The sequence below is a fragment of the Podarcis pityusensis genome (assembly GCF_964106645.2).
Source record: "Podarcis pityusensis genome assembly, chromosome: 1".
NCBI lineage: Eukaryota > Metazoa > Chordata > Lepidosauria > Squamata > Lacertidae > Podarcis > Podarcis pityusensis.
Window position 1 is genome coordinate 120,340,221 of NC_138028.1, and position 17,540 is coordinate 120,357,760.

The 17,540-nt window shown below is 45.2% G+C and overlaps 1 protein-coding gene across 4 annotated transcripts in view; it reads right to left on the minus strand.

Annotated features, from left to right (window-relative positions):
* Window positions 1–2,310: 2,310 nt before the first annotated feature.
* CALCRL (calcitonin receptor like receptor) overlaps window positions 2,311–17,540 on the minus strand; it is a 91,766-nt gene continuing 76,536 nt past the window's right edge. For 3 of the 4 annotated variants that reach the window (XM_080971491.1, XM_080971492.1, XM_080971493.1), the window contains 5 exons: window positions 16,382–16,442; window positions 16,194–16,260; window positions 14,857–15,075; window positions 13,595–13,636; window positions 2,311–8,351 (listed from right to left, as the gene is read on the minus strand). In XM_080971491.1, the coding sequence (XP_080827617.1) occupies window positions 8,061–8,351; window positions 13,595–13,636; window positions 14,857–15,075; window positions 16,194–16,260; window positions 16,382–16,442 (680 nt within the window). In that variant the 3' untranslated portion in view covers window positions 2,311–8,060. The remainder of the gene's footprint in view (window positions 8,352–13,594; window positions 13,637–14,856; window positions 15,076–16,193; window positions 16,261–16,381; window positions 16,443–17,540) is intronic. The other variant, XR_013976971.1, reaches the window with a different exon arrangement.

Genomic DNA, 17,540 nt, shown 5'->3' on the forward strand with positions numbered 1-17,540 from the left:
TAAACGGTGTTTCCGTGTGCTGCTCTGGTTCTCCAGAAGCGGCTTAGTCATGCTGGCCACATGACCCGGAAGCTGTACATCGGCTCCCTCGGCCACTAAAGCGAGATGAGCACCGCAACCCCAGAGTCGGTCGCAACCCCAGAGTCGGCCCCATAACTGTGGGTGCCCAGGGTTGTGGGTGCCATGCGGCGTGACTGGCCCTGGCACCAAAATTTGTGGTGCCCGGCCCCTTCATGGGGAATTTTGTGGGCCCCAGGGAGTTGGCCGCTATGAGTGGTCCTATCCTGTGATGTTCTTCAATGAGTTATTCTATCCCCGGATAACGTTGGTGCACTTTGCCAAAGGAGGAGAAGGCAGGAGGACTCTTCAGGATGGGCCGTGAAGTATCCAAGATATGGAACGATGAAGCAGCACTGTTTAATTTCTCAAAGAAATGGCCGGGCAGAAATTATCCGGGCGTCTAGATGAATGAGCGCAAGGGTATAAATCTGGGGACTTTCTGCAGCCTTTGGGCTCCATGCTCATTTCATGACACAGAGATGGGATGCCATGGAGGGAGGGATGAGGCGGCAGAGGGAATTGGAGGATAGGGTGGAACAGTGCAAAAAAGTGGGTTGTAGGTGCTGACCTTTAAAGCCCTAAATGGCCTCAGTCCATTAAATCTGAAGGAGCGTCTCCACCCCCATCGTTCTACCCGGACACTGAAGTCCAGCTCCGAGGGTCTTCTGGCGGTTCCCTCGCTGTGAGAAGCCAAGTTACAGGGAACCAGGCAGAGGGCCTTCTCGGTAGTGGCACCCGCCCTGTGGAACGCCATCCCATCAGATGTCAAAGAGAGCAACAACTACCAGACTTTTAGAAGACATCTGAAGGCAGCCCTGTTTAGGGAAGCTTTTAATGTTTGATGTATTACAGTGTTTTAATATTTTTTTGGAAGCCGCCCAGAGTGGTTGGGGAAGCCCAGCCAGATGGGTGGGGTATAAATAATAAATTATTATTATTATTATTATTATTATTATTATTATTATTATTATTATTATCATTATTATTATTATTACTGGGTGAGGCATGCAGGCTTTTCTGGGAATCTCGATGGAGGCATTGGTGGAGATAGCCTCTCAGGCACCTGGGGTGAACTGCCCATAGAGGCAGAGTGAACTGCCCATAGGAACGGAATGGGGCACTTGGTGCCCATAGGAATGGGACGGGACAGGCGCAGTGCCCTTAGAGAGGGAAGGGATGGGGCGCACGGTGCCCACAGGGACGGGGCACGCCTCGGTGCCTCAGCTGCCCCACAGCTGGGGGGAGGCAGCAGGCGGACAGTGTGGAGCCTGCGGGTGCCGAAACGCATGACTCGGGCGTGCTGCAGGCCCTGTGGTGAGTGCCGCCCACCATTTTGTCACCCCCCAGGGTGATACCTGGGGTGGACTGCCCCTCCTGCATCACACTTCCTATCCCCCTGGGTGGAGGAATCTGGTCCCTGGTGTGGGCCGTTGCAGTAACCCTGCCAGCTCCCATCCCCAGTTGGCCGGCAGCACTATTAGAAATGTGAGCGAAGCACCCAGTGGGTCTTAGAGAGCCAGTGTGGTGTAGTGGTTAAGAGCAGTAGACTCGTAATCTGGTGAACCAGGTTCGCGTCTCCGTTTCTCCACATGCAGCTGCTGGGTGACCTTGGGCTAGTCACACTTCTCTGAAATCTCTCAGCCTCACTCCCCTCACAGAGTGTTTGTTGTGGGGGAGGAAGGGAAAGGAGAATGTTAGCCGCTTTGAGATTCCTTCGGGGTAGTGATAAAGCGGGATATCAAATCCAAACTCTTCTTCTTAGAGGGAAGGAAGGTGGAGATATTGGGCAAGAGTTGCAGAAGGAGGAAAAAGGAAGGGAGGGAGGAAGGAGTCAGAAGGGAAAGCCGCGAGTGGAGGGAGGAAGGCAGGCAAGCAGGCAGATGGACCGACAGAGGAGGGAACAGAGCACACCTAACCCCAGTGGCCGCGGAGGAAGTCACTGACAGAGTGCGAAAGGTAACAAAAAGCAACCTTTTTGAGTTTCTGGTCCATGGTTTCTCCCTGCTTCAGAGGCACTGATGCAGGTCCTCCATCCTAAATCTGGGGCTAACCCTGCCCTTGTAAATTATCTATTAACATGAGTCAGTCTTGGATGTTGCTGATTGACCATGCATTGGAAAAAATGTGCAAACTCCAAGAGCCCAGAAATGTAATGAAAGTCCCTGAAGGGCAGGGAGAGATTGAAGTGTGTGTTAACCTTGGTGTTGAAGGAGAGCAACTAAGAATCTTTTAAGGATCACACGCAAATAGTAGTTTCTGACATTTTATTAACTGAACGCGTCAGCAGCAGAAGGAAAAAAATAAAACGGAGATTCATTCATTTGAAGAAATATCTAGTAACACTAAAATTTAGACATTCGTTGTTATTAGATACCAGATGTCAGGCGAAATACTTTAAAATTAAAAAAAAATCCCTTTCTTGACTTCTTAGGTTACTAAAATGATGACTGTCAAAGAATGTTGAACCACCTTCAAAAAGTGCCATTATTCCAAGATGCTAGTTTACTAACCACATTTATAAGAGGATACACCATCCTTGCAAGAATGACCTGCAGGTGAGGAATAACCCGGGGTTCAAGCCACTAAGGGATGGCTCATACAGGCATGGTTGTCCCTTGGCTGGAACATCAAACGACAATCTGCATGTCTCAATGAACTATCACTGATTAATCACCACAGAGAGAACTTTCTTATTACCCAAAATCTACTCAGTTGCAATATATTTCCATACAGAGAGCTCATATACAGTCATACCTTGGATCCCAAACATCCTGGAACTCGTACGTTTTGGCTCCTGAATACTGCAAACTTGGAAGTGATTGTCTGGTTTGCGAACGTTCTTTTGGAACCCGAACGTCCGACGGGGCTTCCGCGGCTTCTGATTGGCTGCAGGAGCTTCCTTCAGCCAACCAGAAGCCATGCTTTGGTTTCTGAATGTTTTGGAAGTCGAACGGACTTCCGGAACAGATTCTATTTGACTTCCAAGGTATGACTGTAGTCACCTGAGAATCCACAAGTGATGGCTGGATCACGTAATGTCCACGCAGGTTTGAAAAAGGCCTCAGCTGATAGCGTCGTAGCACTCAAGTTATAATGACCTAACATCCAGGCCAGTGTAAGGAAATGATATGTGGGTCTCAAAGAAATTTAGAATTCTTTTTTAGGGGGGATGGGAGCAGAGGTGGAGTTACTTAGAAATAAAGAAAGGAATGGCTGTTATTGAGGTGTATCATGGCAAGCATGGCCACAATACAAAGTTCTGTGTTTCCGGGGCTTTCCATTGTCTTCTTTGGAAGAAATATTCCCGATTCCACACTGAATATCCAGAGCCTTCTCGCCCTGCTTACAAAAGAAAATCACAGCATGTCCCCAGACCAACAGCTTGGCCTTGGATGCAATGAAAAGATTCGGGCTTTTCCTCAGATTTGGGCCAACGCAGCAGCCTGCTAGATTAAAATCGACAGACAAAACGACATTTCAAAGCTCTCCTTGTATGGCATTTGAAAAGGAAGGGATGGACCCTGAGGTACCACACCCATGAGCAAGCTTCACAGAAAAGAAAATTGTAAAATAAACATCTGTCCTTCAGTGACACCGTGGGTAGGGCAAATCTGTGTGTCATCTCTCCAAGAAAGATGTGCCTAATAGAATTAAAACATGTTTATTGTGCAACTTTAGGCCCAGATGTGTTTCCAGATGACACACTGTAAGTACAGCACTGTCAGCTAATTAGATTTAAAAATTCCTTTACACCCAAAATCTGAATGCTGTGACCTATATAAAACAGAATATATTTGCATAATTTAGTCAAGGAGAGGAGGAGGTACCCAAAGGGACCGGAAGGATCTTTCTGTGGAAGATTTCCCTCCGACCCCTGGATTCTGAGATCGGACCACGCATTTTCAACCATTTTTTTTATAACTCTAAAAAGAAGAAGATATTCTTAGGAACATGAATCCTGTAGACCAGAGGTTCACAACCTGTGGCTCCCCAGATGTTGTTGGACTACAACTCCCAGCATCCCTGAGCTCTGGCCTTGCTAGCTAGGGGTGATGGGAGTTGTAGTTCAACAACATCTGGGGACCCACAGGTTGAGAAAGGCTGCTGTAGACTTTACTGCCATGGAATCACAGGCAACACACAACCTTGAATAAATCCATGCTTTTTCAAATGACAGGAATGGCTCCAAGAACCCAACGACTTTAATTTTGTAACACCACACGGCCGCTTCAATACATTTCATTACTCCATCAAATGCCATCCTAAATAACAAGAATTTGCCAAGCTTTCCCTAAAGCATCTGAATATGATTATACAATCGTGACGACAACCATTCAAAGCTTTTTCAAGCCTCAAAAGCATTGTAACGGCTCACAAAATTAGCTGCCTACTGAAGCCTGTTAAATGACAATTAATGTGCAGCCTTGAAAAAAAAGGAGGAAATTGAACACTTCACATTGCACCGTGGCATTTATAGGCAGATGTTGTTCTGAGAAAGACGAAGGGGCTTCATTTCCCTCCTTGCCAGTCCTTTCATAAGAAGTCAGAACCACATTGGTATGAGACTGTTCCATCACCAGTAGCAGTGACTAGACAGTTCTCATTTTTTCTCCACATTAAATAAGCCACATATTATTTATTTATTTTAATGAAACTGCCCCCCCCACCCCGCATGCCCATTTTCTTTGTTCCTAAGTCTTTTGGGGAATTTATTTCACCTGCGTCCATGTGCTCTCATAGCTTTTTCCTGCTAGTCAATATACATGATTTAAAATAAAAATACCTCATCATTAAAAAAAATAAAAATGCATCAGTGGTATTATCCACAGAGTAAAGCCCTTCTCAGTGTAAGTGGAGACAGCAGAATAAAGTTTGGGAAAGGCATGAGAAACAAGAATATCGCACTTACATGCAGTCCTCAAGAGGCTAAGTCTTCCAGAAGGTTTTCCTGCATGCAGTTAAGCTACATTGCATCCCACTGACTTCTGCTGGATTTAAGTACTTTAGGGGGTATGCATGGAATGAGAGGAGTTGCAGTCCAGCAACATCTGAGGGGCCATGGGTTCCTCATCCCCAGGTCTTTTTTTCCAGCTGGAACTCACCGGAACTCGATTCCGGCACCTCTCAGGTGGGTGCCATTGCCATTATAAGAGGACAAGGGAGGCTTTCCAGCACCTCTTTTTCTAGAAAACTCTCCCTGCTCGTCCCTATTAGGGCTGGGCAATATAGCGATTTGAAGTCCAGTTCAAAGTCCATATCACAGTTTTTGACCTGGCAATACATTGCAAATCATGATGCGTACACGCTCTGCAAACAATCACAGTGTGGGGAGAACCGCGAGGCTGGTCAACTGTATACCTTGACATCGTGATATATCAGTACATCACGACGTTTCGCGGGTGATACATCGGCAAGTTTAAAAACAGCTCCATCTTCATTTCAGACATTGCGACAGATCAGTTTATCACAATGTTTAGCGGGTGATGTATCACGAAGCTGAAAACCAAATACAGTGGTACCTCGCAAGACGAATGCCTCACAAGACAAAAAACTCGCTAGACGAAAGGGTTTTTTGTTTTTTGAGCTGCTTCACAAGACGATTTTCCCTATGGGCTTGCTTCGCAAGACGGAAACGTCTTGCAAGTTTGTTTCCTTTTTCTTAACACCGTTAATCCAGTTGCGACTTGACTTCGAGGAGCAACTCATAGAATGTGGTGTGGTAGCCTTTTTTTGAGGTTTTTAAAGACTTTGGTGATTTTTGAAGCTTTTCCAAAACTTTCCCGACACCGTGCTTCGCAAGACGAAAAAATCGCAAGACGACAAAACTTGCGGAACGAATTAATTTCGTCTTGCGAGGCACCACTGTACTGGCTAGCCCTATGGTTCACCTCTAGATACCGTATTTTTCGCTCTATAGGACGCACCCGACCATAGGATGCACCTTGTTTTAGAGGGAGAGAACAAGAAAAAAATATATATCCCCCTCTCTGCTCAGCGCCCCTTCAGCGAAGCGGCAGGAGAAACGGAGCCCCTTCCATTTCTCCTCCCGCTTGGCTGAAGGGGTGCTGCGCAGCTCTTCCTCTCTGCTGAAGCCAGGAGAGTCTTGCTCTCCCGGCTTCAGCGAAAGGAACCTGAAGCCTCCGCAGCCTCCTTCAGTGAAAGGAACCTGAAGCCTGCGGAGCACAGCGGGAACTCGCGCTGCGCTCCGAAGGCTTCAGGCAGCTATCCCTGAAGCCTGGAGAGTGAGAGGGGTCGGTGTGCACCAGCCAAGGAGTCTGCACCAGCCAATGCAGCCAAGGAGTCTGCATTCGCTCCATAAGATGCACACACATTTCCCCTTAATTTTTGGAGGGGGAAAAGTGCATCTTATAGAGTGAAAAATACGGGTAGTTCCATCCTTATTTCAAACATTGCGATAGATTGGTCTATCATGACGTTTGGCTGGCAATATACCATGATGTTGAAAAACAGATATTGCCCAGCCCTAATATCTTTCCTTTGCCTTCTATACCAAATTACTGCCAGCGCTACTGCCAGTGCAGACTCCTGGGTCCATAAGCCTTAGAAAAGATGATACCTGAGTCAACTCATGAATGGGTCAGGGCTCCTGTACCCATCTCCACTATCGCGTTCTGAAGAGCCAACTTAGCTATGGCCAACTCATTCTCCAATCACTGCCTTTCCCATCAGTATATAGTCAGCCGGGTTTCTGTACCACAAGAAGAGTGAGCAGCTGCAGTACATCCAAATCTCCTCTGACTGAAACATCTAGGACCCAGGAGGCAAACAAGCTGGAAACGATCCGTTGTATTGTGTTGCGTTGCATTGCATTGTGCATCAGAGGATGTGAGTTTTAAGTGCCTGATTTTCTTCTTCTTGCGAAATACAAACCTGCTACTGTCTCTAGTGCAAACTTCATGTATGCCATTCAACAATGTGCACCAAGGAGCACATGGAACTACGGTCCAAGCATTCGCTTCACTTTGTGCACATTCAAAAACAGATCCTTCTGCAAAAAGGAAAGGGAAGCTCCATGGAGAAATTCCTTAGAGGAGCTGAATGAAAAGATGAAGAAACATAGCATACCATTCAGGCCCAAAGATTCCTCATGCCTTTGCGACTCCCTCCATTTAAAATAGTGATCAATACAAGATAAATCATTGGGTCAGAGAAAGCAAGTTGTGACTAATGGCCCAATCCTGTTCATATATACCCAGGAGCTGTGCACATCTAATTCCATGGGCCTCAATCTCAAGTAAGGGTAGCATGTCCCACTGAAGCCAATGGAGCAGGTTAGTCACTGATTAACGCCAATCAAATCAGAGCCATTGTCTATACTGCAGATTTATACCTATCTTTGTCAAAGTTAAATGTTGCACAGACAACACGTAGAATACTTTACAATCATCGCATCCTTTCCAATACTTAATTAGGTTGCTCTGTTGGCTGCACTTAAGACGAAACGACATGATAAATACAGCATTTACAAGTTCTTCTGAGCATACAAAATGACCTTTGGACAACCCCCAGTCATGATACAAAACCGCTGAAAATAAACCGAAACTTCCCTTGATTCCCGTCATACAAAAGAATTGCCCACTTTGTCTACACGGTAGAAGCTGAAGAGGCAACATCTATCTATCCCGACACATATCTATATGTACAAAACACATATGTAGCTCTAGAGCTTGATTGATCCCCATGAAAACTTCAGCCAGTATTTCTCCGAAGGTTGGGCATCCAGAGGTCAGAGCATGAAACTTCAGTTGGTGGGCAAGACCAGCTCCAGTGTACAAACAAAGAGCAAGCACTCACATGCTGAGATATGCCAAGGCATGAGCACATGTGAGAAAGAAATTAAAATCCGTCACATCCTTCAAGAGTAACCAAGTTCAAAGACTGACCAAAAAAGTGTGGGTGGGTGGGTGGGACTGTCTTGTTGGCTCCTGGAGTCATCCACTCAAAATATCGTGAGGGTGGGAATAAAAAGTCCTTGCTAATCAGCCGTACAGCTTTTCGGCTTTAAAAACAACGTTTTCCGTGTCGTAAATGCTTTTCCCGTTCGTATGTTCCCAGTTGCACTCGCTATTGTAGCTTTGACTATCGACCATCGTGGAGGCTGTGTAGGAAGGCGGGTTGTGTAGGAAGCACTCACGATTGTAGCTGAAGCTTTGACCATCGACGATCGAGGAGGCTGTGTAGGAAGCTGAGCGAAGGGCATCTGAGTGAGAAAAGCTGTGCCCAAGCTGGATCCTGTGTTGCTTCCAGTGTCTCCTCAGAACAGACTGGACCTATTTCAGGGAAGAAGGGGACAGAGAACAGGTTGACAAAGATGGCTGCCTCAGGTGCCACATCAGAAATATGATACGATAATCTTTATTGTCATTGTCCCATACAGAACAACGGAATTGAAAATCTACATCAGACATTCAGAAACCAACAAGCCTGCTATCCCAGCCTAGTTAGCCCCCTAAAAACTCTGATACCCCATAATTAAATACAATATACTCCCATAGAGACTACCTTACACTGCATTTAAAACCAAAATCGCATTTGAATAGAAACTGTTTCTCAGGCGGCTAGTCCTAGTCTTTATAACCCTGTACCTTCTTCCAGAAGGCAGAAGCTGAAAGAGATCATTTCCGGGGTGTGCACTAACCTGCGCTATCTCTGCAGCTTTCTTATGGCACCTGGCAGCATAGATTTGATCCAAGGTGGGAAGAGTGCACCCACTTATTCTCTCCGCAGTCTTTACAACCCTCGACAACATTGTTTTTCCCCTGACCATGCAGCTCCCAAACCACACACACAGACCATAAGTTAATACACTCTCAACAGTACAATGGTAAAATGCCATCAACAGGTCCTTTGAGAGATTATTTTTCTGGAGGATTCTCAGAAAATATAACCTCTGCTGTGCTCTCTTTATCAGGTCTTTGCTGTTTTCTCCCCAGGTTAGGTCATCCCTCAACTCCATTCCCAGAAATCGAAACATAGAAAATGGCACACATTTGCTTTCCTCGCTCAGTGCCAGATTAAACCCCGTGGAGCCCCCTCCCCCAGCAAATTATCTCCTAATATGTGGGTGTTTGTTTAAAAAAAAAAAAAAAAAAAGAATTTTAATACACCAATTTCAAGGTCAAATCAATATTATTTTGATCGGCTGTCATAGGACCCATAGGCTAGTGCCTACTCTGCTTATTTGATAATCTGGCACTGTCTTCACCTTGTGCTCCTAATTTCGAATAGGTTATATATTTGAATTACGCAGGGGCTCAAGGACCGGAGGCACTGATACCATGGACTGGCTCTCCCACCTCCTCAATTCAGGTAGGTAACCGTGTTGGTCTGACGCAGTCAAAATAAATAAAAATTTGTCCAGTAGGACCTTAAATTGGTCTCTAAGGTGCTACTGGACAATTTTTTATTTATTCCTCCTCCTCAGTGTGAACAGCAACAGACACAATGGTGGAATCCTTCCTCATGAACTGACTCAAGGGGAGCCACACAAAGAATGCTGTTGGTCAAGGGAGCCGTGGACTCGAAAAGGTTGAAACCCTCTGGTTTAGTTTCTGAAATTAAGTAGGCCTGGACCTGGTGACCCCTGGGTGGGAGATTGCCTGGTGACCTCTGTACAAATGGAAACAATAAATATCCCCAAAACACGTTGACCAACGTGAGATGTTCAGCATGATTTAAAGCACCATAGCATCCTAAACGTTATGCATCTGCATAATCTGGCAAGAGTTTTCAATCAGCAAACGTGATTCACATTTTTGTGGCGTTGATGGAAACGCCGCTTCCTGAATAGAGCTCTGTCTGCTTTCCTACCTTGTTTAAAAATACACGGGATAAAACAGATGAAGGCACACGAGGCCTGCGTTTGTTTGTAGAAGGACTATGGAAGGATGTTCTGTTTTACAATAGTTTCCGTTTATACAATATGGGAGGCCACCTGTGCAACAGGAAGCGGAGTTTAGCAGCAGCCTTGGCAAAAGGTATGCAGAACCCATCCCCTCAAAGAACCGTTGACATCGGGAGTGGAAGGTTACTGAATCTGCTTTGTCAAATATTGGACGCGATAGCAGCTAGGATACCTTATGCTCGGAAATGGAAAGATGAAGAAGTTCCCACTAAATAAGAACGGATAAGGAAAGTAAAGGGCTATGTTGAATCAGCAAAGCTAAAATAAGATAATTTAATGATGGCTGGGTTTTTTGGGAGGTGTTTGTGTGGGGGGAGAATGGAATCCCTTTTCGGATTATTTGAAGAAATATTACAATATGAAGAACCCGCGACCAGGCTTCGAGCTACGAGCAACAGAAAGAATGTGAGATTATTGTGTCATGATAATGATGGAAAAAAAGGGAAGATGAGGTGCAGCAAAGAGGGGATAAGAATAACATCACAGAAAATGGGTTGGGAAGTTAAAAAGAAAAAATAAATTTTATTATAATGTGTATTGGAATTTTATGTGCAATTTTTGGAAAACTCATTAACCATAAATAAATACCCACTAAAAAAAGAGAAAGATTGAATGTCATCATGTTGTGCTATGTGTGCAGAATGATGCTAAAAAGTAATCAGCTCCCGAACAATGCCATAAGTCTGGATTTCCCCAGACATTACTGGGATTTCAAAGGTGGCGCTTCGTCCTGGATTGATCAAAAAATTGTGGATTTTTTGGCATTTTTATTTTAAAAAAGAAAAAAACCCAACAGCTTTTGGGGTGCCCTGGTTTTTACTTTTTGAAATATGGCAACCCTACGCTAGTATTATAATACCACCCCCATTTAGAGTGGCCTTGTACCCCACTTCATAGAGGGCCACCATCTATTTGAAAGGCTGTCAGTCTTCTGTTTAGAGGCGCCCTCTGTTTGAAGGGTTTTCCTGTCTGAGTTGGGTTTAAAGATAAACAACCATAGTAAGGAGGAGCAGGAAGAAGAAGAAGAGTTTGGATTTGATATCCCACTTTATCACTACCCAAAGCTGTCTCAAAGCGGCTAACATTCTCCTTTCCCTTCCTCCCCCACAACAAACACTCTGTGAGGTGAGTGGGGCTGAGAGTCTTCAGAGAAGTGTGACTAGCCCAAGGTCACCCAGCAGCTGCATGTGGAGGAGCGGGGAAGTGAACCCGGTTCACCAGATTACGAGTCTACCGCTCTTGACCACTACACCACACTGGCTCTCAAGACACCAGCAGCAGCTATGCCAACCATGAAAGATTCTTTGGGAAATGGTCAGGCTTTTACTGGGAAGGCACAGGAAGACCAAACCAGTTACAGACTGGCGTGGAGGGAGGGATCTTGCTGCTATTAGCTTAGATTAACCAATAATAATAATAATAATAATAATAATAATAATAATAAGATTCACCAGATTACGAGTCCACCGCTCTTAACCACTACACCACACAGGAGGGAGCCTGAAGCTGCTGTGAGAAGCAGATTCAGTTCTCACACCAGTCAACTTGCTCATGGTCTTCCTTACTATGGTGGGATGTACTGGAATTCTGTTTAAAAGATCGTTGTGATGTCTAAATTTGCACATCATGCAAATTGCATGTGCAAATTGTACGCACAACCGTGTCCTCTTTTGGCTTCTCTTTTTTATGGGGAGATGCTTCAGCTGCTATCCTGCCCCCCCTCCCTCGGTGAGGCAGAAGCGGTGCATTGCTGCACATTCATCATACTGGAGGAAACAGAAATATCCGTGTGTTTCCACAGTCGCTTATATAAACTGGGGTTTCAATATAATTTAAGGAAGTCCATGGGAGGAAAGTTTCCCATCACTTTCCCACCCCTTCCGTTCCCTGCATCCCATCCCAAATGGGCCCCTGACACTCCCCCCCACTAGAAAGGGTTTTTTTGGGGTGTGTGTAAGTGGCTGCTGGTCTCAGAGGAAGGGAAACTTTCCTTCCACAAACGTCCTTAAATTAACTTAGAATTTGAGCCACATAATTCCAGGAATCCATTTATTGGTAACAGACTCTCAGTGGTATTACCACTCCTCTGTGAATCCAGTACTGAATGGTACGGAAGTGTATTTCCTTCTTCAAAAGGGATTTTCCATCTCATCCCAACATCCGTTTTCTGTAGCAAATGACTAAAGGAGACCGATAACCCTAGCTTGCACAGGAGGACCAAGTAGTTTGTGAGGTACATGAAGAAATGGCCACTGTGGGAGCTGATCAAGAAAGAAGATTCCACCTAAACATTAGGAAGAACTTCCTGACAGTAAGAGCTGTTCGACAGTGGAATTTGCTGCCAAGGAGTGTGGTGGAGTCTCCTTCTTTGGAGGTCTTTAAGCAGAGGCTTGACAACCATAAGTCAGGAGTGCTCTGATGGTGTTTCCTGCTTGGCAGGGGGTTGGACTCGATGGCCCTTGTAGTCTATTCCAACTCTATGATTCTATGATTCTATGATCAAAACCCAGCTATGTGGAAGCTGTCCCACATTTTGAGTCTTTTGTGCATAGCAGCTCACTATGTACACAGAGTGTTTTTTTTAAATGTATTTTTATTAAAGATTTTCTTAGTTTACAAGAAGTATGTGCAATGTCTCTATCTCTCTTTTTTCCTCCCAGTAACATTTTTTACAGATCCGTTTCATTTGTTGAGGCATTAGGAAGAAGAAGGGGAAAAGGGGGGGGGGGGGAGAGATGGGTGGGGTTGGGTGGCTGTGTTTCTATTACAGTGGTACCTCGGGTTACATACGTTTCAGGTTACACACTCCGCTAACCCAGAAATAGTGCCTCAGGTTAAGAACTTTGCCTCAGGATAAGAACAGAAATCGGGCTCCAGCGGCGCAGCAGCAGCAGGAGGCCCCCATTAGCTAAAGTGGTGCTTCAGGTTAAGAACGGACCTTCGGAACGAATTAAGTACTTAACCCGAGGTACCACTGTATACTTAATATATGTAGGGTTTTGTGTCAGTGTTGCTTGTGTAGGTTCTGTGCTTTCACTTGTGTTCCTTTGGTGGTGAGAGAGGTTGGGGTTGGCCTAGGGTGTGGTTGTCTGTTTGTGATTGGCTGTGGTGGCCTTTGTTTTAATGTGTGAGTGGGGTGGGTGGGTGTTTTGGATCAGATTAGCCATATTGATTTGTATGCTGTAGGTGGATTTTTGTCATTGTCTTGTTCGGCTGTGTATGTGATAAAAGGAAGCCATACTGGGCTGAAGGCGTCTTCTTCTATTTGTCCCCGTGTCAGTTTCAGTTTATTGGTTACAAGTATTAGAAATCACCCCATTATCACAATAATGCCCATTTACACCACAAATAACTCACAACCCACCTACTTTCAGCAGCCAGAAACACCATAACCAGACACTGGAGAGACCTGTCAGGAGTAAGCACGGACCAATGGTACCAAATAGTATGGCAAACAACCATGTACACAGAGTTCACAGGGCTACAAGAAATGTTTCTCCTCAGCTTTGTGGTGGAAAATGGAAGCAAGGGCCAACAAGCATTTCACACAAATGTATCATGATATGAAGGAACCTTCATTTGTAAAAGTAAAGAAATCAGTTACTGTACCTCGCCATTAAAAAAGCAGAAAATGGTTGCCACCAGCAAGCCCTGTGGAACAAAACAATAAGCTGTAAATCTAATGAGACAAATGCACTTAATAAAATTCAGATGCAAGTAAGGGTGATTCAGAAACTCAGAGGGACACATTTTCTCGCACTGGTTCTTGGCTGCTTTGAGTTCTGATTTTCTGCAACGTTGGTGCCATTCTCTTTTATTGAAGAACAGGATATTTTAATGCCACCAGAGGTGTCTGTGCGGGGAATATATTAAGTGGAAACGTCTAGCAAACCAGATCGGTAGTTGGGTTCCTACTGAGGGTATTCAGTGAGCCAACATGACAGTGACGAGGGATTAAAGTTTGGAGCGATCATTCTGTGATATTATATGACAGTGGAAAAAGCTGTATTGTAACTTTTGAATAAATGTGTATTAATTTTTTTTTAAAGGGGGGGTTGCCCTTTTTTTCTAGTGAGGCCCTCACTCTGAATATTTTTCTCTTGCCATCACCAGCCTTTGCTAACTTCATTCTAACTTGGGCTGAGTGGAGTTGAAGTCCTAAACATCTGGAGCTCACCCAGTTGGTGAATGCTGGAAACACCATCAAACAGACAAATCTGGTTATTAGGAAGAAGGTCCTTAAAAAAAAAAAAAAGGTGCCAAAGCAGTAACTGGTAAAGAGTTGAAAAGAGCTAATTTTCAGGAACGTCAGGGCCTAAATGCAGGGTAGAGGGAAGTATGTTTTGAGGCTATGGTCCAACTATACAAACAAAGCTGCTCAATTTCTTCTGCCTTGCAAAATTGTGCAAAGTGGAGGGCACATTATTCTTAGAGGAAGGAAATGTTGAAACAACTGTCTGCTCCCCTCCCCAATCCTTGTGAATCAGCTTTGTATAAAGTAAAGGTTAAAAATGTAAAGGACCCCTGGACGGTTAAGTCCAGTCAAAGGCGACTATGGGGTTCTGGCACTTTGATGTGCTTTTGAACTGCTAGGTTGGCAGGAGCTGGGACAGAGCAACGGGAGCTCACCCCGTCGCGGGGATTCGAACCGCCAACCTTCAGATCAGCAAGCCCAAGGCTCAGTGGTTTACACCACAGCGCCACCCTATCATCAGTGCTTAAACAAAACCAAAAATTGGAATGCATCTGACAAGGCTCGCAAGGGGCATTTGGATCAGTTATTGATCATCACGAGCACATCACTCCTTTTTTATTTTCTTTTTTGACATTCCTGTACCCCCAAGTGCAAACTCCACATGCAGATTTGATACCTGATAGTGTATAAGGATATGCATCACATAGTCATAAATCTCTTCGGCGATAGGGCCCACGGGCCGCCAGGGAAACAGTACAAATTCGATGCCCAGAAGTGGCACTAAAATGAGGGTGGCTCTGACGGCTTTCATGTAGAGATTAGATTCTGCTTGGTGGGTGACCTTTAGCTTGGTGATCAGCACTCGCACAATGTTCAAGAGGAAAAAAAGATTCACCTACAAGGGAAGCAGAAGGACAGTGTTAACATGGATAAATTTTGTCATACGGTATCGACACACTTGTTTTGGGTGAGGCTCCATAACTCACTGTGAAAATCCTATTGGATTGCGGGCAATTCCATGGCAGAACAATCGCAGCATGCACAGCTCTGCCAGTTTATGGAAGCCAGGGCAGGATTGTGGCAGTAGTAGTAGGGAATTTTCCAATTTTGGGGGGCATTTCAGGGGAAATGGAAGATTATTGGCTACTCTAGTAGACACACATACAAGCTCATTTTGGCTGCTGGTGGAACACAGCGAGCAGAACATCTATGTTGATGGAGATTTCTGGGTACACATGGGCCTCTGGTGGCGTAAGTATAATTCTGCCTGAGGATGATAGAATCATAGGCCTGTAGAGCTGGAAGGGACCCCAAGGGTCATCTAGTCTAACCCCCTGAAATGCAGGACTCTGAGCGAAAGCATCCATGACAGATGGCCATCCAACCTCTGCTTAAGAACCTCCATGGAAGGAGAGTCCACCACTTCCCAAGGGTGCCTCTGTTCCACTGTTGATCTTCCCCTCTTGCAATTGTGCTGACAGCCAGCCTCAAAGCAGCAGAATTGCAGTCTAATAAGTATTTTTTTAAAAAATTAAAACTATTTGGCAATTAAAATTGCAGTGAATATCAAAATAAATTATTTGATGAAATATAAAAGCAGGCCATTTTGCATCCACTGTCCAGAACACTGAAACTTTTCAGCAAATATTCTTCTTACAGAGAATCTAGTTAGCAGAAATATAATAACTAACAACACACACACACAAACACACACACACGGTGCGTGTGGATCATCACTACCAAAACCCCCAAACTCAGGCAAGAAGTTGGACTGTAAACCTATGGGGAGAAGGAATATTGTCTCCATCTATCTAAACAGGTTCATCTTGCCAGATTTATGTGTCCCAAGGGACAGATGAAGAAGGACAAATTCAGCACCCGGGACTCAGGCTGCCAACCCCTGCTTTAAGGCCTACTCCCTTTTAAGTAGGAAATCATGCTGGTCCTCATGAAAGCCAAGACATAAAACCAGGATTATTTTTTTAAAAAATACAATATTTTAAAAATTCATACCAATAGAGCAGCGCAAATAGGACCATGGACGATGTACAATAGATTAGTCTCTGAACTGATCCAGCAGCTGCAAGGGAGAAGAAGAAATCAGAATTAGGGAAGAAGAAGAAGAATCTGTCTTCTCGTTCATAAGAGGCACTCTTGAGATTTGTTCCAAAGATAGAAGGCTGAATTGCGTTTTGACTTACTTGTCGTTGTAATATAGGATCCTTGCTACAGCATGGATGCAGGCCGGAATGAGCGGGAATCCTGCGAAGAGAAAATGGGATCTTCGTTACTAAGAAAAAGAAGCAGCAAGGATTCCTCTGCTGCCACAGGAATAAGGGCCGCTGAGAGGTCACCTTCTCCCCTGAAGAAGGTTGTGGTCAGCGGAAATCCAGGCTGGCCCAAGCCATTGGCCAGAGAATGAGATCATCCTCATTTCCCTTCTTGTCAAAAAGACCTCAGCTTTAGCTGTCACACAGCAAAACTGAGAGGAAGCAGATGTTGGCCAGAGGAAAGACAACAGGAATAAGAGCGGCTGGGTTAGTATAGAACTTCCATCCAAAGCAAGTGCACAAAAATGGGGAAATCATCCCAGTGCTATTTGCCTGGAAAAAGAGGTGCTGGAACTCGCCATGAACACCTCCCTCGTCCTCTTAGAATGACCACCTGAGAGGTGCCGGAACCGAGATCTGGCTGAAAAAAAGCCCTGGATCACCCTAGCATACCTGTCAATTTACAGATTTGAAAATAAGGGACCAGCAGCCTTGAAAATAAGGGATTTTCATAGCACAGGTAGGTTCAACTTCTGAGCCCTCCGAGCCAAAGGCAGAAAGCCCAGCGCAGCAACCCGACAAAGGGGATGCAGCAAGGAAAACCACCGTCACCTCTCCGCTGGGAAGCGCTGAGCAAAGGCGAGTCCCCAGGCAACGCGGCCGATTTGATTGGCACAAGGCATGCAAGCTCCACCCCCCAGTCGTTCTTAGACTCCTTATTGGGTGAGCAACGCAGCCAAGCAACACAATTGGAGCCTCCCTCCTCCCTGGCCGGCAGGGAGGGAGGGAGATCTGCTGCTTCCTTTGAAACCCGGGAAATTTAAGGGACATCATCAATAAGGGACAGCAGCGGGACACGGCGCTGGGATAAGGGACTTTCCCGCCAAATAAGGGACGGTTGACAGCTATGCACCCTAGCTCTGCATGAAAATGAATGACTTCTTAGCAACTGGGGATCGAGGATTCTGTTCACATTTAAAGGTGAGCCTACCAAATCTGAACTCTCCGAAGCCATACACAAACAGAAACACTGGAGAAAGCACCAAACTCTGTGCGGGCAAACTACCTGTCCCTATTTTGAATTCCAGCT